Source organism: Schistocerca gregaria, chromosome 4, assembly GCF_023897955.1.
Source record: "Schistocerca gregaria isolate iqSchGreg1 chromosome 4, iqSchGreg1.2, whole genome shotgun sequence".
Taxonomy (NCBI): domain Eukaryota; kingdom Metazoa; phylum Arthropoda; class Insecta; order Orthoptera; family Acrididae; genus Schistocerca; species Schistocerca gregaria.
The window spans coordinates 568,780,446-568,806,076 of NC_064923.1; the positions used below are offsets into that span (position 1 = coordinate 568,780,446).

At 42.9% G+C, this 25,631-nt stretch overlaps 1 protein-coding gene across 1 annotated transcript in view; it reads left to right on the forward strand.

Moving 5' to 3' along the window:
- The window catches only part of LOC126267125 (venom allergen 3 homolog), a 65,176-nt gene extending 56,033 nt beyond the window's left edge, over positions 1-9,143 (forward strand). Inside the window, exon 6 of the mRNA XM_049972043.1 lies at positions 8,754-9,143. Coding sequence (XP_049828000.1) covers positions 8,754-8,979 — 226 coding nt within the window. The 3' untranslated portion in view covers positions 8,980-9,143. The remainder of the gene's footprint in view (positions 1-8,753) is intronic.
- Positions 9,144-25,631: the final 16,488 nt, after the last annotated feature.

Genomic DNA, 25,631 nt, shown 5'->3' on the forward strand with positions numbered 1-25,631 from the left:
AATTTTATAAGGGGGCTATGCTCCAGACTGAATGCTGAAAGGCATAATCAGTCTCAAATGATGATGATGATCAATTTTTGTGTGGAACAGGAAAAAGAATGGCTAGCAGTTATCCACCTCCATTTGTGGTGTGGTGGCTTATGGAGTAGTATTCAGATGTAGATGTAGCCTGTATCTTGTGAGACTCCTGCCCATTATTATTAAACTGTACATATGAGTTACAGAGCTGACAGATCTGTTCTAAGTGACCATATTGACAACTGTGGCAGAATTTATTAATATTTAACGATTGATATGTTCCATTTTGTCCTGCTGTCTAATCTTTAATTTGGATTATAAGCAATCTTGGTGAAATTTAAACTTAATTTCTGAACAGTCTTGCTCACATGAACCGTTTGTTTAGAGAGAGGATGAATCTCTCAGTCTGAAAGCTAGAAAGTGTGAATTTCTGTTTGTTTACCAGTTGCTACATTATTCACAGTATGTTTTGTTATTCTGTTTGACAGGAGTCCTTATTGGAGACCCCTGTCCCACTATGCATTTTAATCCCATAAAACCTTACCACAGATTTCCAACTTCTGCAGTATGCATTCATCCTCAGTTTGTTAGTCTTGTATCGTCTTCATTCAGTAATTTATTTTTATATCCAATTACCCAGCATTGTTTGAATCAGTGTCACCAATCCGGAACAAGGCAACATGAGGCAATGTTCATAAAGAATGCAAAGTAAATTATATTGTAGTAACAAACCCACTCCATAAAATGGAGTATTGTCTATAGTACAAACATAACTTCACAAAATTTGGGATAAAATTATGATTGAGAACTGAACGTATTCACAGATTTATTTGCTTCAAAGAAGCAAGTTTTTAGAAACTATTGTTCATTACTTCACTCATTTACTAAGTTCCATAGATACCAACATGGAGGTGATTCCCTAGCAAGTGAAGGAAACTATTAACACAGAAAAACAGGAGCTACAATATAATTGTCTACACTGTATTAACTATAATTTCTCATAACACTGCTTTACATCATATACATACATGATGAATGTAGCGTAGTAAAATTATCAAAAAAACTGCTAAGTGCAAAAGAGAGTTTCCATTTGTGTCCTACTTATTGCTTAATATTTACATGAGCACATGGATATTTCTAAAAAAAAATACTTATCTATTTTTTGTGAGAATAGAGATCTATTTGTCTTGTAAATAACAAAAATCTTTGGTCTTTATTCTGTACAAACAGGTAGTTTGTAGGAGTGGTTAATACAATATTTTCTTTTCAATTTTTGTGGTAGTTTTACACATACACAGCATACTGCAGGGTAGGAGATAATTTACTGTGGAGGAATTTCTGAAGAAAGTATAAGTTCGACATCACAAAAACATTGTTGAAAACGTAGATGTGGTACAGAAAATCGCCGGCCGGGGTGGACGAGCGGTTCTAGGTGCTACAGTCTGGAACCGTACAACTGTAACGGTCACAGGTTCGAATCGTGCTTCGGGCATGGATGTGTGTGATGTCCTTAGGTTAGTTAGGTTTGAGTAGTTCTAAGTTCCAGGGGACTGATGACCTCAGAACTTAAGTCCCATAAAAAACAAAAAAAAAAAACAAACAACAGAACATCAAATATGGTCAAAACTGATATAGATTTTCAGTTGCCAGATTGTAGTTAACTATTAAAAGTTTAGCAGCATGTTTTTGTCAACAGACTTCCTCAACAGCCAAAGAAGTAGACTGTTCCAGGGAGAAACTTGGGAATGTAATTGAGCTTTCTTTCATACGCCGCCCTTATAGACACCCCCCCCCCCCCCCCCCCCCCAGGGGCCCCACAGCTCTTTGGCAGGTTCATGATTGGCTACCACGGGGCCCCAGTTTTTGCAGGATCATTTGCCTCCCTTGCTGCATGTCTAGCCTCTTGCTATTCTTTTTCCCTTCCCTTGGGGAATCTGTCTGGGATGGTTTTGGGTATGTGTTTGGCATTTTCAGTAGCCTGATGTCAAAACAGTGTCTCCACTGTTTTCCATTCCTCTTCTCTTTCTTCGTTCCCCTTCTCCAGTTCTTCCTCCACTTCAGTGTTTCAGGTTCCTCTGTTTCTTCCTACCCCCTGTGTGCTCCTGAAGGCCGGCCCACATGCCTGACATGAAACAGGTGGCTGGGTAATGCATAATTACCTGTCCCAGGTCAACAAGTAGGGTTTGCATGTATGCCCCCCTTCCTTACCCCCCCCCCCCCCCCTCGCAGTACAGGCCAGGCCCAGGAATGAGTGACTGCTGAGCGGTTATCTTCCGATATTGCCAAATGATCCCTCTGTCTGGTGTTTGGGTGGTGTGACCTGAGGTATGAACAATCAACTAAGCCAAGTATCCCCCTCTGAGAGGACCCCCAGTTGGAAGGAGCGCACCATTAGAGAAGCTGACAATCATGGAGGATTCTCTCACAATGAGCCAATCCTCTTCTTTGTAGTCTACATCTACTGTCTACTAAATGGAAATGAAATGAGGCTAACAATTCAAAGACCCTCCCAGCTGCACCATGGTTCCTCGTGGTTTCATGTACTGAAGACATTTAGTCCTTTGCAAGGGGGTCAATCTATTTACTATTCAGAAAGGTGTTGATGCAGTTGCAGGCCCTCTGAAATCCTGCTCTCGTTTGTGCAATAGCACTTTAATTTTGGAGATTACTTCTGATTCTCAAGTACAACAGCTGCCCTCAGCTTTACTCCTCCACAGTTATCTCGTTCGTGTTGAGGACCATCATGTGCTGAATTCTTCACATGGTGTTATTTACACTAGCCTGCTCATTGGGTCTGACGGAGCCAAAATCCAAATGTACCTCTCTTACCAGGGTATCATTGCAATCCGTTGGGTGATGAAAAGGTGGATGCATCATTAGTGCCCACACATACTCTTTTCCTGATGTTCTCAGCGGAGAAAGTAGTGCTTCCATCCAAGATTAAAGCAGGCTATGAAATTATCACAGTCCACACATACATTCTGAATCCAATGCACTGCTACCAGTGTTATCTTTAGAACCACACTTGAATGTCCTGTTGGCATCTGCCCAAAGGTATAACCTGTTGCAGGAATGCTGGGTGACTGTCTGCCTCTTTCTGCCCACTGCATCAATTGCAATGGCGACCATGCAGCCTCTTTCTGAAACCGGAGCAGGCCATCCAGGAGATCCAGGTGAAGAAAAAGGTGCCTTACCCTGTTTCTTGAAGGCTGTTGGCTAGTCCAAAACCCTGCATTTTACCATCCAACACATAGTACTGTTCTTGCTACATTTCACTCCATGAAGTACATGGCCATTCAGACAGGCAATCTCAAATTCAGCATCCCTGTCTCCTCCTCCTCCAGCTGATCAACAAGCCACCAAACTTTAGCCTCATGGGGCGAAGTTACCTGCTACACCACCAGTTGGCCAGAAAGGTCAGAAGGAATACTCTCGCAATGGCTTCTTATGGTCCCTCCAGCCAACAAACACCTGAATTTTCATCTGCCACCTGCAAAGGCTCCAAGAAATCAAATAGAGGCAAATGGTATTCTCCATCGTCAACTCAGAGATGCTATTCAATGGTGGTGTCATGTGATACCCTCACCTGGCCAATCTCCATGTCGCCGGTGCACACCATCAACCATTTCTCTGTCTTGGACTCTGAAGACTGACAGAGGCAGAATGCTGATGCCTTTGGAGATCTCAGGGAGCTGTATCCTCCATCCTCTGTGCTACCAGAAGCAGTGAGTCTTCGAAGGTTGGTATTCTGCAGCTGCTCATGTGACACTCCTTCATTTTTTCCTCCTCCCCTTTCCTCATCATGACTCTCCTCCAATGGAACATTTGTGGTCTTAAATCCAAAAAAAAAGAATTACAGCTGCTCTTGGAATCACAATGTCCACATATTCTCTGCGTCTAGGAAACAAAACTGCATCGTCACGGCAGCTTTGATCTCTCGCATTTCTTTCCAATTTGCTTTGATCTTCCTCATGAGGATGACATTCCATCTCTTGGGGGACTCATGCTTCTCATTCAGGATGACGTTCATAGTCAACACATCTCCCTGTCTACCTGGCTTCAAGCTATTGCAGTCTGCAATTTACTTCCTCATTTCACCTTTTCCTTTTGTACCGTTCACATCCTTCCATCATTAGGTGTCACCAGGGCAGGCTTCCTCTAGATTATTAGCCAACTCCCTCACCACTTTCTGCTGCTCGGTGATTTTAATGCACACCATCCCATTAGGGGTTCTTCCATAACCTGTCCAAGAGGGTCTGCAGCTCGTGGTCGTGCGGTAGCATTCTCGCTTATCATGCCCAGGTTACCGGGTTCGATTCCTGGCGGGGTCAGGGATTTTCTCTGCCTCGTGATGACTGGGTGTTGTGTGATGTCCTTAGGTTAGTTAGGTTTAAGTAGTTCTAAGTTCTAGGGGACTGATGACTATAGTTGTTAAGTCCCATATTGCTCAGAGCCATCTGTCCAAGAGGAGCCCAAAGGCTGACCTTCTCTACTAACTTAAACTCATCTGTCTTAAAACAGGAGCATCCACATTCCTTTCATACTCCACCCACACCTGTTCACATTTGGACCTCTCCTTCTGCACTGCCCAGCTTGTCCATTGTCCCGGGTGGTCCATTCTCTCTGACATGTATTCGAGTGACCATTTCCCGTGTGCTGTCCATTTGCTGACTCCTACCCTGCCTATGTGCACACCTAAATGACATGTTTCCAAGGTCGACTGGAGGGTTTACACCTCCTTGGTGACCTTCAACAAATGACATTTTCCCTTTGTGACGCCCACGTAGACCACATTACCAATATTATCCTTATAGCTGCAGAATGTTCCATTCCTTGCACTTCATCTTTACCTCACTGTGTCCTGGTCCCTTGGTGGACTAAGGCATGTTGTGACATAATGCACACATGGATTCATGCATTCCACATTTTTAGCCATCATCCTACAGTGGCAACCTGCATTCATTATAAACAGTTGCATGTGCAGTGTCATGGTGTTCTTTGGGATAGCAAGAAAACTAGCTGGATTTCATTTACTCATTCTTTTAACAGCTCCACTCCCTCTTCTAGCACATGGGCTAACCTTCAATGGCTCTCTGGGGCAGAGGTTCATTCCCCAATTTCCAGCCTGACCATAGCAGGTGATGCCACAGTGGATCCTATTGCTATCTCCAACACCTCGGTCTGCTATTTTGCGGAGATTTTAAGCTCCCCCCATTATCACCTTACCTTCTTCCATCACAAATGAGTGGAGGAGACTTGGGTGATACCCTTCTCTCCTCAGAATCATGAATGCTACACTGCCACCTTTACTATGAGGGAGCTAGATCGTGCTCTCACTTCATCCCGATCCTCTGCCTCAGGGCCAGACAGTGTTCACATTCAGATGTTGCTGACATCGGCAAACACTTTCTCTTTCATATGAACTATCACATGTGGGCAGGCGGCACATTTCCCAGACACTGGCGTGAGGCCACTGTCATACCCATACCTAATCCCGGTAAGGACAAACACCTTCCTTGTAGCTACTGCCCCATTTCTCTCACCAGCTGCATGTGAAAGGTAACGGAATACATGATTCATACAATTCTAGTATGGTGGTTCGAGTCTTGCAATTTACTAACCACTGCACAATGTGGATTTTTAGCTTACTGTTTTTAGTTAACCATCTTGTCACTTTGTCAATCCATGTCATGAATGGTCTTCTGTGGAAATACCACAGTGTGGCCATTTATTTTTTTTTTTTTTTTTTTGATTTGGAGAAAGCCTACAGCACCTGCTGGAGAACTGACATCCTCTCTACTCTCTACACATGGGGCTCCTAAAGCCGTGTGCTCCATGTCCTTCAGGAATTTTTAAAAGACTGAGTTTTCAAGGTACATCTGGGTTCTGCCTTGTTGGACACCTTTATCCAGGAAAACAGTGTGCCTCAGGGTTCTGTCCTGAATGTCATCCTCTTTGCTATCACCATTAACCCAGTTATTGCCTGTCTCCCACCAGGCATCTCCAGCTCCCTTTTCATTGACGATTTTACCATCTATTGCAATCCTCCACGGACTTGCCTCCTTGAGTGGCATCTGCAGCATTGTCTCGATTATCTTTGCTCATGGAGCTTCAGTAATGGCTTTTGCTTTTCCACTGACCAAACCATGTGTATGAATTTCTGTTGGCACAATTGGTTTCTTCCACCATTTTTAATCTTGAGTCTGTTAGTCTTCCGTTTGTTGAAACTACAAAATTCCTGGGGCTCATTCTTGATAGGAAAGTTTCTTGGTCCTCCCACATTTCTTACCTGGCTGCCCGCTACACCTGGTCCCTCAAAGTCCTACATGTCCTCAGCGGTACTTACTAGCGAGTGGGTTGGACCACCCTCTTTCATTTGTACTGGTCCTTTGTGTGTTCAAAACTGGACTATGAGTGCTCTGTTTATGCATCTGGGCATCCATCCTTCTTATCCCACCTCAATGCAATCCACCATCGTGCCATCTGTTTTGCCACTGGTGTGTTTTACATTAGCATGGTTGAGAGTCTGTAGGCAGAAGCGGCCGAACTACCACTGTCACACCACCATGATTTTCTCCTCAGCAGATATGCATGACATTTGTCTGCAATGCCTGGCCATCCATCCTATGCCTCCTTCTTTGATGCTGCCTTTGATTGCCAGTACGGGGTGTGTCCCTCCTCTCTGTTATCTTCTGGAGTTCATTTTTGACTACTATTCCAGCGGTTTAACTTCATGCTAATTTACACTTTCCCAAAGGGTGTAAACCCTCACCACCTGGTTTCATGCCCAAGCCTGTGTTCACGTTGGACTTCACTCACTTCCTAAGGACACTACTCAAGATCCACTCTATTACCATAAGTTCACATGGAACTTCATGATAGTTTTTTTGTACACTGCTGGCTCTCAGACTAACCATGATATTGGGTGTGCCTTCGTCATTGGCACTGATGCTTTTTAGTATCGACTTCCAGAACACTGCTCAGTACTTGAAACAGAGCTCTTCACCCTATATCAGACCATGCAGTACATCTGGTGACACAGGATTTTAAATGGTGTCATTTTCTCTAACTCTCTCAGTGACCTTCAGAGGCTCTGTGTACTGTATACTGTTCATCCCTTAATGCAGTGGGTCCAGGAAAGTTTCCACTTGTTCACTCTTGATGGAACCACTGTGATGTTTGTGGGTCCCTGGTCATGCTGGTCTGATGGGAAATGAGGACACTGACATTGCTACCAAGGCTGTAATCCTTGAACCTCAGTGCACTAATTCTTCTATTCCCTCAGATGATCTCTGTGTTGCCCCCTGTCAGCAGGTGGTGTCACTTCGGCATCACCACTGGTATTCCCTTCAAGAAAACAAGCTCTGTGGAATTTAACCTCTCCCAGTGGCTTGGTAGACCTTCTCTTGGCCCTCTCACCATGAGGTGACTATTTAGCCTGCTTGTGTATTGGGCACTGTTTTTTACCATCGCCATTTGTTAAGCGGTGATCTCCCACCAGTTTGTGCTCATTGTCTTCAATTGCTGACAGTTCGCCATTTCCTGGTGGAATGCCCTTTTTTTAATCACTTACCTTCTCATTTATGTTTGCCGTATGAGTTATTGGCCTTTTGACTAATGACACGTGGGCTGTCGACCATGTTTTACTTTTTATCTGTTGTAGCAATATGGTGATGAACATGTAATCATTAGTGCAGCACCTCTGCTGTCTCTATGGAATATTTTATGGGCCTTTCTCCAAGTCCATGTTTTTATCTGTCTTTCCTTCTGTCAATTGGGCTTAATGTGTAGTCATTTTTAACTCCTTTTTCATCTTCGTGTTCTGTGATTCTGACATGGGCGTGTATGACCCTAGTTGTTTTTGCGTCCTACAACAAAACAAACAAACAAACTACAGTTATAGAGCATATTCTCAATTTGTGATGGTGATGAAATAATTAATCACTTGACAGCAGTGCAGAAGACTAGATGGCCTCACTTTGAGTGCTGCATTGTTTTCTCACTTGCTGTTCATAATGTGATAAATACTTGTAATGTACTAAATGTTTCATCCCTCTCTTTGCTACTTACATCATTTTAATAGACAATACAAGACTCTGAAATATTATACACACTTTAGAAAAAAAACATTATATACCTGCTGTCAGGTGAGTCCCTCTTATGAATGTCATGCCCTTCTATCCAACCTCTCCTTTCTCAGAAAAAGCAATGAATAGTCTTAAAAGAAACAATAGGTTGTTTTACTCTAAAAAATGTTTCTGTTGGCAGTTCTAAGAACTGCACTTTCTGGAGGTAAGTACTGGCCAGCAGTTTTGAAGTTTTCTCAAGTGAAATAACCTTTTGATAGAGTAAATGGTAATATGGATAGTGTAATTTGACCAGCAATCACTTTTTCAATGATTTTATATTTACTGTGTGGAGGATAAGGTGATTATTATAACACTTAAACAAAAATGTGGATGAAACATCTGCACATTTCCTTACAGAAGCAATATTAGCTGTGCAGTAGTTTCATAGACAGACTCAGCAGGAACTATATTTGTGCCAAGAAATAGAAATATCTACTCTCTCTCTCTCTCTCTCTCTCTCTCTCTCTCTCTCTCTCTCTCTCTCTCTCTCTCTCTGTGTGTGTGTGTGTGTGTGTGTGTGTGTGTGTGTGTGTGTGTGTTACACATCATATGCTTACATACTTCCATCTATTTGGTATAATAATATCCCATTCTATTTAATTGCAGGTTTGGTACCAGTTATGGCCACTACAGCCAAGTAGTGTGGGGTAACACACTTTATGTTGGGTGTGGCTACACTGCTATTAGGAGAAGTGACAGGAATTATCAGTATTATGTCTGTAACTATGGCCCATCTGGAAACTATGGTGGCCAGCAGGTCTATAGCAATGGCACAAGCTGCTCAGCTTGTACATCTGGATGCAATACTAGTTACAACTCACTTTGTGCTTAGCTTTTCTCTTCCAGCTATAGAACACAAATTAGTTACCAAGTGGTATGATGTTGTTACAGTTGTTAAATACATGGTAGTTTTCATAATTACTGCTGAAATGGAATGGATGTGGATTTATAAATGTGAACAGTTAAATAAATGTATAATTTGCAAGCAAAAAAAAAGACTTTCTTTCCTTATATGTAACAGTATGTGATATGGCACTGGAAGAAACGAGGATATCTGTTCTGAATTAAATGATTCCCTATATACATCAACACCTATGTACATACTCTGTAAACTACCTTGAAGCACACAGCAGATGATACTTAGTGAGGTACAACATATTAGGGTTTCTTCCCATGCCAGTCAGATTTGGATCATGAGAAGGAAATAACTCCTTAAATGCCCCTGTGCATGCTGTAATTTCTCAAATATTGTCATCATGGTCTTTATGGGAATGATATGTGGGGGAATAAATAATACCTCTAGATTCTTGCCAATTCTGATTGTTATTATTTCTGTGACATTCTCTAGTGGTTCAAGCAGATCTATTGCCATTTGTATGACACTTCTTTGTCTAGATTAAATATCCCCTGTTAGGTGTATACATTCTACATTTGATAACTTTCGAAGATGGGATGCACAAGCGACCTCTTTTTTTTATTTATTTTTTTTTTTATTTTTTATTTTTTTAAAGACTGACTGCGTTTTCCCAGTTTTGTTTGTTGTAGTCTCCAGTCAGTCTGAAGACTGGTTTGAGGGGGCTCTTCATAGCATTCTATACTGTCCAAGCCTCTTCATCTTTAAATAACTACTGCAACTTACTGTTTTCATCTCTTGTCTCCCTATATGATTTTCATCCCCCCATCCACACACACTTTGCTCTAATGTTTTTGAATTTGTCCTATCAACCAATCCATTCTTATAGTCAGGTTGTTGTACAAATTTCTTTTCTCCCTCAGTTCTATTCAGTACTTCTTCATTAGTTATATGATCTACTCGTCTAATCTTCAGCAGTCTTCTGTAGCACTACATTTCTATAGCTTCTATTCTCATCTTGTCTTAACTGTTTATCATCTATGTTTCACTTCCATACATGGCTACAGTCCAAGTTTCCCCAGTATCTTGTCAATTAACTGAAATCTTCCACGTGCCTTACCTAAGACTGAGACCATGTGATCATTCCTCTTCATATCACTACAAATTGTTACACCCAGGTATTTGTATGAGTTAATCGATTTCAATTGTTATTCACTAATGTCTTAGTTATAGGATACTCTTCTTCTGTGTTTTTGAAGTGCCCAGTTTTACGCTACTCTACATTTAAAGTAAGTTACCAATCTCAGTAACACATTGAAATTTTATCTAAATCTGACTGGATATTTGTGCAGCTTTTTTCATAAAATACTTCTTTGCAGATAACTGTTTCTTCTGCAAAAAGTTTCAGATCACAGTACTATTAATATTGTTTGCAATGTCATTAACTTACAAGATGAACAACAAGCATTCCAAAAAACTTGCCTGAGGTGTGTCTGAAGGTACTCTTACTTTTATTGAAGACTCTCCGTTTAAGATAACATGTTGCATTCGCCCAACCAAGTAATCCTCAGTCCAGTCACCCCATGTAATCTTACTTCTGTCAATTAAAGTTGGTGTTGTACCAGGTCAAAAGTTTTAGGCAGTCAGGGAACATTACTCTGGCTTCCTTTGTCCACTGCTTGTAGGATGCCGTGTGAGAAAAATGCTAGTTGGGTTTGACTTGATTAATGTTTTCTGAATCCATGCTGGTTGGCATTGAGGGGGTCATGCTCTCTGTGATACCTAATTATGTGTGTGCTCAGAATATGCTTTATAATTCTACTACAAATGAATGTCAATAATATTGAACAGTAGTTTTATGGATCACGTCTGCTAGCCTTCTTGTCAATGGATGTGACCTGTGTTGTTTTCAAATTACTTCACACCATTTTTGTTGAAGGGATCTGTGAAATGGGAGCTGAGTGAGTCACAAATTCTGTATAGAATCTGACATGGACTCCACTGAGCCCAGGAGTCTGGTTTCATTTTAGCAGTTTTAGCTGTTTCTCAAAGTCACTGACACTAATATCGATATCGCTCAACCTTGCAGTGATGTTGCAAGCATTTGCACGTTGTTGGTGTACAATTTACAATGGGGCCCAAAACCGAGCCCTGCAAGACACCAGCCATAGCAGTTCTGATCATACTAACATAAACTAAGGTGACGAAAATCGTGGGATACTTCCTAATGTCAGGCTGTACCTCAACCTCCTGGTTTAGTGCAGCAGCTCAATGAGGAATGGACTCAACAAGTTGTTGGAAGTCCCCTCCAGAAATACTGACCCATGCTGCCTGTAGAGCCATTCATAATTGTGAAATTGTTGCCGGTGCAGGATTTTGCGCACTGACTGACCTCTTGATTATGTTCCATAGATGTTTGAATGGACGCAAGTTCGGTGATCTGGGTGGCTAAATCATTTGCTAGAATATTATTGTCCAGAATGTTCTGATGTGCTGCCTTGTCATCCATAAAAATTTCGTTGTTCTTTGCGAACATGAAGTCCATGAATGGCTGCAAATGGTTTCCAAGTAGCCGAACACAGCTATTTCCAGTCAACGATCAGTTCAGTTGGACCAGAGGACTCAGTTCATTCCATGTAAACACAGCTCACACCATTATGGGGCCACCAACAGCTTGTACAGCGCCTTTTGACAACTGGAGTGCATGGCTTCATGGGGTCTGCGACACACTCGAACCCTACCCTCAGCTCTTACCAACTGAAATCGGTAGTCATCTGACCAGGGAACAGTTTTACAGTCGTCTAGGATCCTCTAGAGTCCAACAGATAAGGTCACGAGTGCAGGAGACGCACTGCAGTCGATGTCGTGCAGTTAACAAAGGCACTCGCTTCCATTGTCTACAGCTGTTAAGTGAAGGCCGTCGGCCACTACGTTATCTGTAGTTAAGGGTAATGCTTGAAATTTTGTATTTTCACCGCTCTCATTGCACTGTGGATCTCAGAATACTGAATTCCCTAACGATAAGAGAAATGGAATATCCCATGCGTTTAGCTCCAGCTACTGTTCTGCGCTGAACATCTATCCGCATATCGTTATCCCATGGCGTTTGTCAACTCACAATATTTGCCGCAACAATCCATTTTTTTTTTTGGAGTCATTAGTCTTCTGACTGGCTTGATGCGGCCCTCCGTTGATCCCTCTCCTGTGCTAGTCTTTTCATTGCAGAGTATCAATTGCATCCTGCGTCCAAGCTTTATCAAATGCTGTCTCGGTGTCAACGCTCTCTCGCTCTGCATACACGCTCCACCAAAAGCAGGGACTGATTGATATTGCTGTATTCTGGATGGAAACCAAACTGCTTGTGGGTGATAATGTTGTTGTCTTTGAGGAACTGCGCGAGTGCTCTGTGAGTTAAATACTATAGTACTTTCCCAAGAAAGGACAGGAGTCCAATGAGTCTGTAGCTTTGGGAAATAATGGTGTTATTAGGTTTCGGTATGGTTATAGCATGGTCTGTTTTTCAAATAGTTGGGAAGTAGGCTAAGGAAAGCCACTGGTTAGAAATAGTGATAAGATAAGTGATATTGGAAGGAGCAAGGTGCATTAGGTATGGGACACGGACCTTGTCAGGACCTGGGGATTTGTTGCTCCATAAACATCTGATGTAGGCGTCAGGAAACCAGCACGAACTCTTATTTCTGCCCTATTTCCTCTCCGTTTAGTCACGTGTTCGACAATTTCCCTCTACTGGCTGTGAATTTCATCGCCTGCGAAGATGCAAGTCTTGAAATGTGACTCTAATGATGACGTCATAACTCCTCCTTTCTCCGAATCTTCGTATACTAGCCATCTTCTCTCCAGAGTGCCCTTCCTACCCTGGGAATAGCTTTCTGTGGTGTACTGTTGGTTCATATATTTCTGCGATCATACACGGGCGAGTAATTGCAATTACTCGATTAATAGTAATTATTTTGTTAATCTATTATGGATGTATCACATTTCCTTTACGGCAGTTAATTTTACATAATCAGTTATACTTACGATTAATTATTTCAATTTTTCCTTTCTTTGTTTTTAGAATCTGTTGACTGTTGACTTGTGTCTACAGCTTGATTCGTAAAATCATCACACTTTTGCAGCCTTTACACCAAGTAGCCGAAGAAATCAATGGTGAAAATTACGTAACAGTAAAGAAAGTAATACGATTTGTTTATTTGTTTTCAAGAAAGTTAATGGACACAAATATTGCAACACCAGAATGATAACGGGCTACCAGTGACGCTTTCAGAACGTCGAGAAGACCGAATTGTTGTCATTGTGCACGATTATAGATCCTTGTCTCAAGCGGCTCTGTTCTGAAGATCCCCTGGCAATGGGTACAGCTGTTAGCAGGTTAAATGCCGTTGTTCAAAAGAAGTAGACACGGAAGGTAACTGAAATCGAAGAATGACAAGTATAGTTAACCGACTGCTGCAGACTATGGTTCGAGGAGGTTTCATGAGACATTAGTTTCAATATAGCAGGAGCAGAGGTCTATCGCAGTAAAAGGAAGTACCTATGATTTAGTCTCTGCGGTCCGACTCAGTTGCACCTACCTGTAATCAATTGCAAATAATCTTCTCTGCAATGAGTCAGTGTATCCGGTATTGCGCAGAGTAGCTCGTCAGTATATTGCAACAGAAGCTTTCTCTGGTTTTTCCGAAAGATTGTTTTCTAAAGCAATGAATACAGCAACAGAGTGTCATTCGAGACTCGGTGGAAAAAGATAACTTAAATTAGGATGCTATACAGGGCTTAAAATCCCGTCTGAGGCCTGAGTTCACTTTTATGTTAATAATTGGCAACCAGTGCTGTACAATCGCAATAAAGTCATGAGATGTTCAACTGACTCTTTTATTAGATCATGTTACGCGTTTCGGGGTTACACCCATCTTCAGACATCACAAACTTCAACTCCTTCCTAACCGACCAGACGTACAGTCTTGACACTTTTCGAATAACATATGACTGCGGCACAAGCAGTCTTGAAGCAGTATACGTTCTGCTTCCGGACTGCTTGTGCCGCAGTCATATGTTATTCGACACTTTCTTTGAGTGTCAAGGCTGTACGCCTGGTCGGTTAGGAAGGAGTTGAAGTTTGCGATGTCTGAAGATGGGTGTAATCCCGAAACGCGTAATATGGTCTAATAAAAGAGTCATCTGACCATCTCATGACTTTACTGCGACTGTACAACATTGGTTGCTAATTATTAACATAAATTAGCGTTCCTCAGTTAGCTTTCTAAAAAATATTGATCCTTGTAAGCATATTCACTACAGTATCTGTATTAAAAACAACAATATTAATTAGCATTACTAGTAAATGTTAAATTGGTATATATTTCTGCCAAAAATAAAAATGGAAAACTGAGCAACCGCTGTTAGTTTCAAAAAGAGAAACATAAGTGTGATACCATCATTTAATTGTTTGTAGAATAAACCTTTCTAATATAAACAGATGGTAAAAAATCGCACCACCAAGAAGGAGTTGTGCGACACGAAGGAAAGCTGGTAGTCGTGTTTCTATATCTGAAAGATTATGTCTATTCAAATTTAGCGCCAGCCGCCTAAGAGGCTGAGTGAATACAAATCAAATTTGCTTTAAGTATACCCTGTAACGGTCGTGAGCATTAGTTACCGTTGAGGATGGCTTGATGAGTTAATGTCAGTCAAGAATGACTTGAATGCAACAAAGCCGAAATTAACAGCACCTCACTGATTAGATTAGATTACATTACATTTAATTTCATTCCAATTGATACGTAGTGAGGATTTGAACGAGATCATGTGATAGGGCTACGAGAAGCTGGACGTTCAAAAAAATGGTGCAAATGGCTCTGAGCACTATGGGACTCAACTGCTGTGGTCATCAGTCCCCTAGAACTTAGAACTACTTAAACCTAACTAACCTAAGGACATCACACACATCCATGCCCGAGGCAGGATTCGAACCTGCGACCGTAGCAGTCGCACGGTTCTGGACTGCGCGCCTAGAACCACGAGACCACCGCGGCCGGCGCTGGACGTTCCTTCTGCCATATTGCAGAAAGATTTGGCAGGAATATAGCCAATGTACGTGACCGCTGGCAGCGGTGGTCACGAGAATATACGATCGCAAGAAGACCGGGTTCCGGACGGCCACATGGCACTACCGAGAGGGAATACCATCATGTTCGGCGTATGGCTCTTGCGCATCGTACTGCATCTGAAGCAGCAACCTGAGCAGCAGTTGGCACCACAGTGACACAAAAAACTGTTTCAGAACGCTTACTTCAAGGACAGCTCCAAGCTTGAAGCCCTTAGTGTGCGTTCCACTGACCTCAAACACCGCCATTTTTGCGACTTCAGTGGTGTTAAGCGAGAGCTCTCTGGGCGACTGGGAGGAGGTCTGTCATGTTTTCTAATGGAAGCTGGTTCTCCCTCGGTGCCAGTGATGGCAGTGTGTTGGTTAAAAGGAGGCTAGTTGAGTCTATACAACCAACCTGTCTGTGTTCCCGACATAATGGACTTACACCTGGAGCTATGGTCTGGGGTGCGATTTTGCGATTTCGTTTGACAGAACGAGCACTCTCGTGGTTATCCTGCGCACCCTGATTGCAAATTTGTTCGTCAGTCTGGTAATTCGACCTGTTGCGCTGCCAGTCATGAACAGTACTCCAGGGGGTGTTTTCCAACAGGATATTGCTCGCCCGCTATTGTAACACAACACACTGTACAGAGTTTCGAGAAGCCTTGGGCTACTCGATCACTAGATTTGTCTCCAGCTGAGCACATAAAGGGACGTAATTCGATGACAACTCCGGTGTCATTCACTAACAGGATTAATTGTCCCTGTATTGATCGACCAGGTGCAACAGGCGTGGAACTCCGTACCACAAATTGACATCCAGCACCTGCGGAACACAATGCATGCATGTTTGCATTCTTACATTCAAAATTCTGGCGGTTATACTGCTTATTAATCTACCAGCAGTTCACTTTTGCAATGGTTTATCTTGCGCTTACATTAACCTGTAACTTGCAATGTTAAGCACTTAAATATGTTACCTAGACAAATGCATTCCCGAAATTTCATTACTCCTCGTTAATTACTTTTTGGTGTTGCGATTTTTTTCCGTCTACATCTACATCTACATCCATACTCCGCAAGCCACCTGACGGTGTGTGGCGGAGGGTACCCTGAGTATCTCTACGGGTTCTCCCTTCTATTCCAGTCTGGTATTGTTCGTGGAAAGAAGGATTGTCGGTATGATTCTGTGTGGGCTCTAATCTCTCTGATTTTATCCTCATGGTCTCTTCGTGAGATATTCGTAGGAGAGAGCAATATACTGCTTGACTCTTCGGTGAAGGTATGTTCTCGAAATTTTAACAAAAGCCCGTACCGAGCTACTGAGCGTCTCTCCTGCAGAGTCTTCCACTGGAGTTTATCTATCATCTCCGTAACGCTTTCGCGATTACTAAATGATCCTGTAACGAAGCGCGCTGCTCTTCGTTGGATCTTCTCTATCTCTTCTATCAACCCAATCTGGTTCGGATCCCACACTGCTGAGCAGTATTCAAGCAGTGGGCCAACAAGCGTACTGTAACTACTTCCTTCGTTTTCGGATTGCAGTGTACGTGTTGCCACTTTGGTATGGAATTTGATATACCCCAGTCTTTGCGTAAATCGAAGGTGTCCTTATCAGTTCCCAATAATCCCCGTCTTTTGTTAGATGGCCAAAAGACAGTTTCTACTTGGTGCTTTTTCAGTAAGCCGCTCATTTTTCCCGATACGCGCTGGTGTACGGTAAAAAAAGTTGTCGCTTCCTCTTTCTCCATGACTTCGTCAATCCATAGGTTGTACTGTAGCGGAGGGGTGCGGAGCGCGCCTAATCTGCCATTCCGAGTACGGAACACAGTTCTGAGATGTTGCAGTTCCTGGGGATGACTCGATGCATGTGAAGTGGTGTGTGTCTTGTGTACTAGAGTTTTTGGTACCCTACTCCTCTGCAAAGGGCGGCGACAGCTGTTTGCTTGCAAGTACAGGACAGTGTGAGGTTTCTTACGGTACGCGCCGCGGCCAGGTTGTTGTTATGCCATGCTTGGCCATGATGTCCAGGGATAGTAGTCTTCCTTCTGTCTCGATCTCCATAGTGATTTTGAATGAATGGAGTTCAGACGTGCGAAAAAGTCGTGGAGTTTGTTCTTTCCATGCTGCCAGACGACGAACGAGTCGTCCCTCTAACAGAAAAAGCAAATGGGTTTAAAAAAAATGGTTCAAATGGCCCTGAGCACTACGGGACTTAACATCTATGGTCATCAGTCCCCTAGAACTTAGAACTACTTAAACCTAACTAACCTAAGGACATCACACACATCCATGCCCGAAGCACGATTCGAACCTGTGACCGTTGCGGTCGGGCGGCTCCGGACTGAGCGCCTAGAACCGCTAGATTACCGCGGCCGGCAGGTGGTTTTCCATTTAGATGACTCTAGGGCTTCTTCCTCGAAGTATTTCGTACACAAATCGCGATAACAGTCTAGAGTGGGCTGCCCATTCCGATCCCCTCCATTTCTTCATACTGTTATCCATTAAACAGAAAGTATGTGGAGTTCAGGATATGCCTGCAATGGTCGGTTGTCTGCCCATAAATTCTCTGACTAATGAATTCAAGAGACTTGAGTGAAGCCATCCAGATGAAAAGCGAAACGACGCCAAAACTCACCAGAATATCTGAATCCTTGAAACCGAAGTTGTTGAGGCGCTTCACAAATGTCACAGAACTGCGCAGATGAAGTGAGCATTTCCCCATGTAACGGTTGCGTAGGCCTTTTATGTATTTTGCCAGCAAATTTGTAGGAGCTCTTATGTTGCTGACAACGGGACGTAACGGTACCCAACTATTGTGAAATTCAGGGAATCCATACAGCCTTGGTAGTACAAGTCCTAGTGATAACAATTTCTTGATGACTCCCTCTGGTAAATTCGAGTCCTTGGGAAGGACCTGATCTTCATCTCCTTCGAGGGGCAACATTGGTCTTCCTATAGGAGTCGTCATCTAGCAGGCTCTGTATCTTCTGAGTTTTGTCCTTGTGGGTGAGAACAAAGGTGTCGTCGCCTCTGTCAGCAGGTAATACAGCAATCTCATGGCACTCTCTCAGGTGTTGAGTGGCGCCCTCTTTCTGCTGGTAATGTCTGACTTGTTACGCTTAATTCTTGTCAAAGCACGACAGGTTTTACGAAGTACTTCTTCGGCTGCTTCAGGTGGTAGTTGTGGAGTGACCTGTTCAACGGTACTGAGGATGTCTGTGACCGGTGTGAACTTGGGTGGGGGGGGTAACAAAGTTAATCCCCCTCTCCAGAATTGAAATCGCATCGCCTATCAGCTGCATGTCAGTCAGATTGATGACAGCCTTGCAGGAGACTTCCAGTGATGGATAGTCAATGAGGAGCAAAATTGTGATTAACTTTCTGTAGCGTTCCTGTGTGCAGACTCGGCTGCCGCCCAGGTAATACCATCAATCCAGCCCCAGGCCCAAGAATTAAAATGATAGGCCAGTTATAAACGTAGTTTAAATAGTTCCAGAGGATTGTTCTCCGGCTCTGGTGGGTAACGTGTACCAATGCAAGGCTGGCCACTACATGATTCTCTTGGGCGCCTATCAATCGATGTGATGCGTCATCTTTGCGGAGTTCAGGATAACATGCTTGGCACGGCATCTTTTCAGAAATCTTTTAAGCAAACTGTATTTTCGGTGTCCCAGCTTGTCGAAATTCTTCATGCTGCGGAACACCTCCTTCTCATAAAGGTATGTGATGTGATTTTTCAGTTTCCCTCAGCGTATTTGATGATTGAACAGTCCAAGGTGTACCGCTGGGTTGTGGTACCCAACAGACACAATATTTCGGCGATCAGATATCTCTCCATCGTCTGGTGCCCTGACGAACTGACCTGAGGCCGCACGGTCGACTTATATCCCCTCTCCCCCCGAACCATTTTGTGTGCAGTCTGTGCCTGAGGACACGTGATGTCGGCCAAGGAAATGACATGGACAGCATCTGCCATTGGCGATACCCGGCAGAATGCCCCAGTTGCGGTACTGGGGGTCTAGTTTACCCATCCGCCAGAACGTAGTGTTTGCTGGGAGTCTTCTTAATTAAACCCAGTACTGGTTCCCTAGCCTTGCTGAGATATATCTGCAGTTCCTGTTGATGGTACGTATTTGAATGGACTCTCTAATGATGCTGTCCCAATACCTCAAAGTTTGTGCTAAACTCTTGGTATATTCCTATTCCACTGCATGAAGCTTGGACGAACAGTGCTCTGCGACCGTGGACTTCAGGTTTATTAGTCTCGGCATTAATCTTCGATGGAGAGCACTGTTTTTCCAATATATGTCTTACCATACTGATATTGAATCCTATATACTCCGACCTTGCGTACTCTCTGGTCACCTGGGACGCTCCCCAATAATGCCCTGTGTTATTGGGTGGGCGAAAGACACTTCTCACTCAAAGCTTTTCATTATGCTGTAGCCCACCCCCAGGAGGGATGTGATGGTCTAGCGACTCACGTGAGCGTGCGTTAGTACAGCTGCGTCCATTACAGGCTTGCATAAGCACGTAAGGTCCCAGGCTGCTGGGGTCCACATGTGGTGTCGGCCACCCAGCCAGGTGACTAGACAGATAACATGTGAACGTAGAGCAGCTCACTAATCAGAGTGTGATGCTTTTGCAATCTTTGTTGGAGTTTGGATTAATGTGTCATGGTATAACGGTTCGGTAAAGTATTTGCAGTACAAGTTCTTGGAATAAAAAGACGGAAAAGGAGATCATTTGCCGTCAAAGACAACAGTTCCCACATCTGCTCTGTTCTAGAATACACATCCACTGGTTTGGTGACATTATCAAGTAGGCATGAAAATATTTATCTAACGAATTTAAAGACAGTCTACTAGGGTCGTAACATGTGAATAAACCTACATGAACGTGTAATAGATATGCTCTGAAAATACAAAGTAGGAAGTCTGAAAGGAAGGGAAACGTCTGTCGCCCCATGAAACCGTTATCAAAAGACGTAATTGTATACGGAGAAGACCTTTCGTTAAAAACTTCTAGTGACACAGGTATGAATACACCGAGTGGGTGCACTTTAAGAAGATTTTAAGCTGTCGAAATATTGCGAGCAAAGTGGAGTCATTTTTACAGAAATCCGATAACATACTATCAGTCAACCATGCTGAGGAAATTTTAGAAATCATTCCCTCGTCGTTAGCACAGGAGTGATATAGAAAGAAATGGTTGTGAAACCAGATATGGAGAAGTGCAGAAGACTTTACACTTAAAGAGCAGCATGGAATAATACGAAAATTTCACATGTTTACTGGTATTTCATCTCAGCTAATCTGTGTTTACATAATTTGTTGGTGATATACCTTTCGAATCTCTGGAAGTCTCGGCAATTATACCTCATCCCAACTAATTTTTTTTTTACGTATTTGATACTGATTTTAGCTTTAACCAATGGCTCCGGTGACCTGCCATTTCGTCATTTGTTACAGTTCGTTGTTGGTTGTACCTGCGAAACCGACTGTTATCAATACACATCTCACTGCCTGATGAGATGCAAGCAGGCTCAATAACGGAAATAAACATATGCAGTGCAGCAGTGTTTGAAGTCCAAACTTAACAGTATGCTGCTGATTTTGTACTGATGCCAGAAACGAGAACAGAATTCGACACTAGCTCACACTGATCCCTCTCGCAGTTACTGTCAAGCAAGACAAATGTGTGCAAGACCGACTCGAAAACGATACCACTGTGGAACTGAATGCCTCAGATTGTGTGTAAACTGCTTGCAAGTATACCAGTCATGACAGTGAAATTGCATAGTAATTCACATCTCACATTCACTTCTTCATTGGCAGCCACTCATACGTTCATGAAGAAAGAGAGAAACTTAAATTTTTAATGTTGAGTCGAAATCGACGAATTTTTCGGCGAAGTACATTGTTTAAAAAAATTGGAAAAGCGGATGATTTCTTCAAATGAAGGAACTTCATAAATTGTGCAAGTCAATAACACGTTGGTCCACCTCTGGCGCTTATACAAACAGTTTTTCGGCTTAAAGTTGACTATAGAGTTGATGGATGGTCTCCTGAGGGATATCGTGCCAAATTATGCCAAATTGTCGCGTTAGACCAACAAGATTGCGAGATGGTTGGAGGGCCCCGCCCATAATGCTCCAGTGTCCTCAATGGGGAGCATCCAGCGAGGTTGCTGGCCAAGGTAGGGTTCAGCAAGCTGGAAGACAAGCAGCAGAAACTCTCGCAGTGTGCGGGCGGGCATTTTCTTGGTGAAATGTAAGCCCGGTATGTCAGGGGGGCGGGGGGGGGGGGGGGTGTTTCCAGACACGTATTCGCTGGTCATCAGGGCTCCATTTGAAGCGAGATTCATCACTAAACCAGTTCTACTCCAGTCAGATAGATTCCAGGCCTAAGATGTGTCTGGAGACGCTTCGGAGAGCAGTAGGATACCAACCTGAGTGTCACCCGCCATACGGCCCGACAACCAAGGGTACCACAACAGGCCCCTTTGGTTGCCATCCACGGTATCCTTACAGCACAGCTGTACGTCGATGAATGTTATGAGCCCTGTGTTGTAGCATTTCATGACAAGCCATTCTGTGATTACATTTCAGCAAGGTAATGCCCGCCCGCACACGGGGAGAGTTTCTACTGCTTGTCTTCGTGCTTGCAGAACCCTGCCTTGGCCAGCAACGTCTCTGAATCTGTCCCCAGTTGAGAACGTTTGGAGCATAATGGGCAGGTCCCTCCATGCACCATAGGATTTTGACGATCTAACGCACCAATTGGACAGAATTTGGCAAGAAGGACATCCAACAATTCTATCAATCAATGCCAAGCCGAATAACTGCTTGCATAGGGGCCAATGGTGGATCAGCCCGCTATGGTGTTGCGCAATTTGTGAAACTCCTTCTCTTAAATAAATCACACAGTTTTTACAAAATTGTAAACACCTGTTTTTCTGTATATGTGCATCACGTCTATCGATTTCCGTAGCATTCGGATGATTCCAAAGTGGTTAGTCGTTTCTTTTTCTTTTTTTTGCCTTAGAGTGTTTTGTATTATCGCGTAATAGGGAAAAGAGTGTGGCAGATATGATACGCGATTTGGGATGGAACTCAATAAAGCATAGAAGTTTTTCGTCACGGCGAGATCTATTTACGAAATTTCAGTCACCAACAATATTTTGTTGCGCCCAACCTACAAAGGTGGGAATGATCATCAAAATAAAATAAGATAAATCAGAGCTCTAACAGAAAGGTTTAGGTATTCGTTTTTCCCGCGCGCTCTTCGGGAGTGGAATGGTAGAGAAATAGTATGATTGTGGTTCGATGAACCCTCTGCCAAGCACTTAAATGTGAATTGCAGAGTAATCATGTAGATGTAGATTTAAGGGGAGGTTTACTATCTTTGTCCCGAAAAAAGCATGTTATTTGAGAATTTTTATATCGAGATGTGTTATAGATATCAATGTCAAATTTGAGCAAAATGTTTATTGATATTTCCTCTACAAACTGGAATTTTTTCGACCGGACATGTCGAAGAGCAAAGGCGGAAGTGCCGTCGGAACGAAACAAAATTTCGATGTAGACATCCACGCGCGGTATGTCACAGGTCAGCCACCTCGTCTGAAATCAAAATTGAGTTGATGTGAGCGAAGCATACAAGGTTCTTTAGGAGTTGTACCTTGCTTAAGTTATTTGGACCATAGGAAACAAAATGGCGGCCATTCGAAGAAATAGGGTTTTTTCATCGATTTTTCGACTTCGTCGGCCAAGTAAAAATAATAATAGCTGATGGATCGGAATAAAAGTGGTACAGCTCCTAGACAATTTAGTTAACTTCGTCGGAAACACAGAATCATGCCAATCGGTAGGGCAGATTTGAAGTTACCACAACGCGCGATAAAAAAGTTATTTCGAGGAAAACATGTTTGAAGTTTTGATGACATATAAATGAAATATTATGCAACTGCAACTGCTATTCCGGGTCTATAAAGTAGTCCTTCCTCTTCCTCATAAGAAGGCGTTCGGCTCGATCTGGGCCATCCTGCGCTGCTCCAGAGCCGCTCGTACGGCGGGCGACAACTGGTTTCCGGCCGCTTGAATCCGGTGGCCGTCCTAATGCTTGGCGAACTGCGTCGAATAGAGTCCCAGGGTGACGTCCATCGTTGTCATGGTCTTCAGAATTGCTGAATACCCTTCGTTGAAGCTGCTCGCTGCCAGGAAAGTCGCAATCTCCACAGTCTCCGCACCAGAACGCAAATGCTTGGGGGCTAACTTTCAAACACACGCATTCAAACTTTCATTTGAATTTCGTGTGTTTCCTCCCATGCACCGGTACAATAACTCGTCCTCCGAAAGAAAAAACCTGGTGCGTGAAAGAGGGCGATTTCAGCCAGGTGCATTTTTTTTTCAACCGCGAATAGCAAAACATTTCCGTCCCCTATTCGGTAACACCGTTTCAGGGGTGGATTCTAAACACTTTTATGGGTCCAAAAATGCAATTTTAAAAAAGTCGATTTTTTGAACCAAAAGATAGTAAACCTACCCTTAAGTAATTCTCCATAACAAGATGGATAAAACAATAGATCGTACTCATTTGTCATCCGCACTTTTTCTCTTTCAGTGAAAGTGACAAAGTGATTGCTGAATTATTGATTTTCTCTTTTTTAGATTGAAGATGTCGCAGAGCGGTTTTCAGGTATGCAATAGCATTAGTGTATCTCATTTACGGAATTCCCTATTAACTTTATGTGGGAACATAGGTATTTAGTCATAACGAGAGGTCCATTTGATAGGTTTCACTTTTTTCTCTTCTCCTGCTACATAATCATATTTCAATATTTCAGTGCTACTATTAAAATTAACATTACATTATTTTATCCTTGACAATAGGGCCTATACTATGTCCTTAGTGTTACGTGTTGTTTTGTGTAACACCTAACAAGATAATAGTTCATATTTCCATCAGAGTACGTTACCGTTTTCATATTTTCGCTGTGTCGCGTCCTTTAGCACGATATTTTTATAACCATGTATAGCGACAAACAAAAATTGTGTTTAGCTTTCTGTTCAATGGCTACTTTTTAAGTACTCGGGGAATTATGACGTCACAGTCCTCATGTATGTCATTGGTCAGAACCGACTAGTTGTATCGCAAATATGACTTTCCTGATGAAGAGGAAGAATTGCAACTAGAAGACAACTTTGTAAGAAACTGTTATTCACTAGAATGTGTTGCCGTTTTTCAGACAACAGATTAAGACAGATAAAAATTAAATCCTAAATGCAAACAACTGAGTTATTCGAGACCCTGTCACCATGAAATCATCGCTGCCTGTCTAGAGAACATCGTCACTGCGATCGGAAAGCAGTCAGGGAGGCATTCCTTCCTTGATAAAATAGGTGCTTCGTCAGTCACAAAGAACTCCTGTGCGTTCAGGAGCCAGTTGTTGTCTTCAGTCGGCTGGTGTGGCCGAGCGGTTCTAGGCGCTACAGTCTGGAACCGTGCGACCGCTACGGTCGCAGGTTCGAATCCTGCCTTGGGCATGGATGTGTAGTTCTCAGTTCTAGGGGACTGATGATCTCAGAAGTTAAGTCCCATAGTGCTCAGAGCCATCTGAACAATTTTTGTTGTCTTCAACCTTCTGAGTTATCACTAAACATGACTAAACGTACACTCTGAAAACAGAAAGAAAACATGTCTCTTATGGTTCCCTGGGTCTCAGACGAACAATGAATGTTGGGACATACGTCATAGCTGACGAGATGATCAAAACGTTCGAAAGGAAGACAGTTCATTTTAATTTAGCGTTGTAACAGGCAAAACGAGCTTAACAACAATGCGGCACACGATACACAGGGTGTTTATAAATGAATATCGGGTTTTAACACTTTATAATATTTATTATATTAAACTTAAAGTTATAATTGATATGTCAAATGAAAGAGCAACTCAAACAGTTTTACCAAGAACCTTATAATTGTTCAATGTGAGCACCATTTGTCACATGCCAAGTCTATTGCCGAGTTCTTCCCAAACGTTGATAAGTGTGTCTTCAGTGATTGTAGCAACAGCTGCCATGCGATTTTTTCCCTTTGGGGCTTCATCACGGATCGTGTGTACGTGCCTCCGCTACCGCAGACCCCCCTGAATTAATAAACCGGATTGAAGCAGCTGTTGCTACAATCACTGAAGACTCACTTTATCAACGTTTGGGAAGAACTCGGCTATAGACTTGATGTGTGCCGTGTGACAAATGATGCTCACATTGAACATTTATGAGGTTCTTGGTAAAACTGTTTGATTTGCTCTTTCATTTGACATGGAGTATGAGATAAAATTTGAAATTTTCCCGGCGAATCAATTGTTCAAATAGATTTCGGGCTTGCAGCCGGTCGTCGTAAACTTCTTCGCACGATATTTCGGCTGGACAACTGCCAGCCATCTTCAGGTGAGCTGAAGATGGCTGGCAGTTGTCCAGCCGAAATATCGTGCGAAGAAGTTTACAACGACCGGCTGCA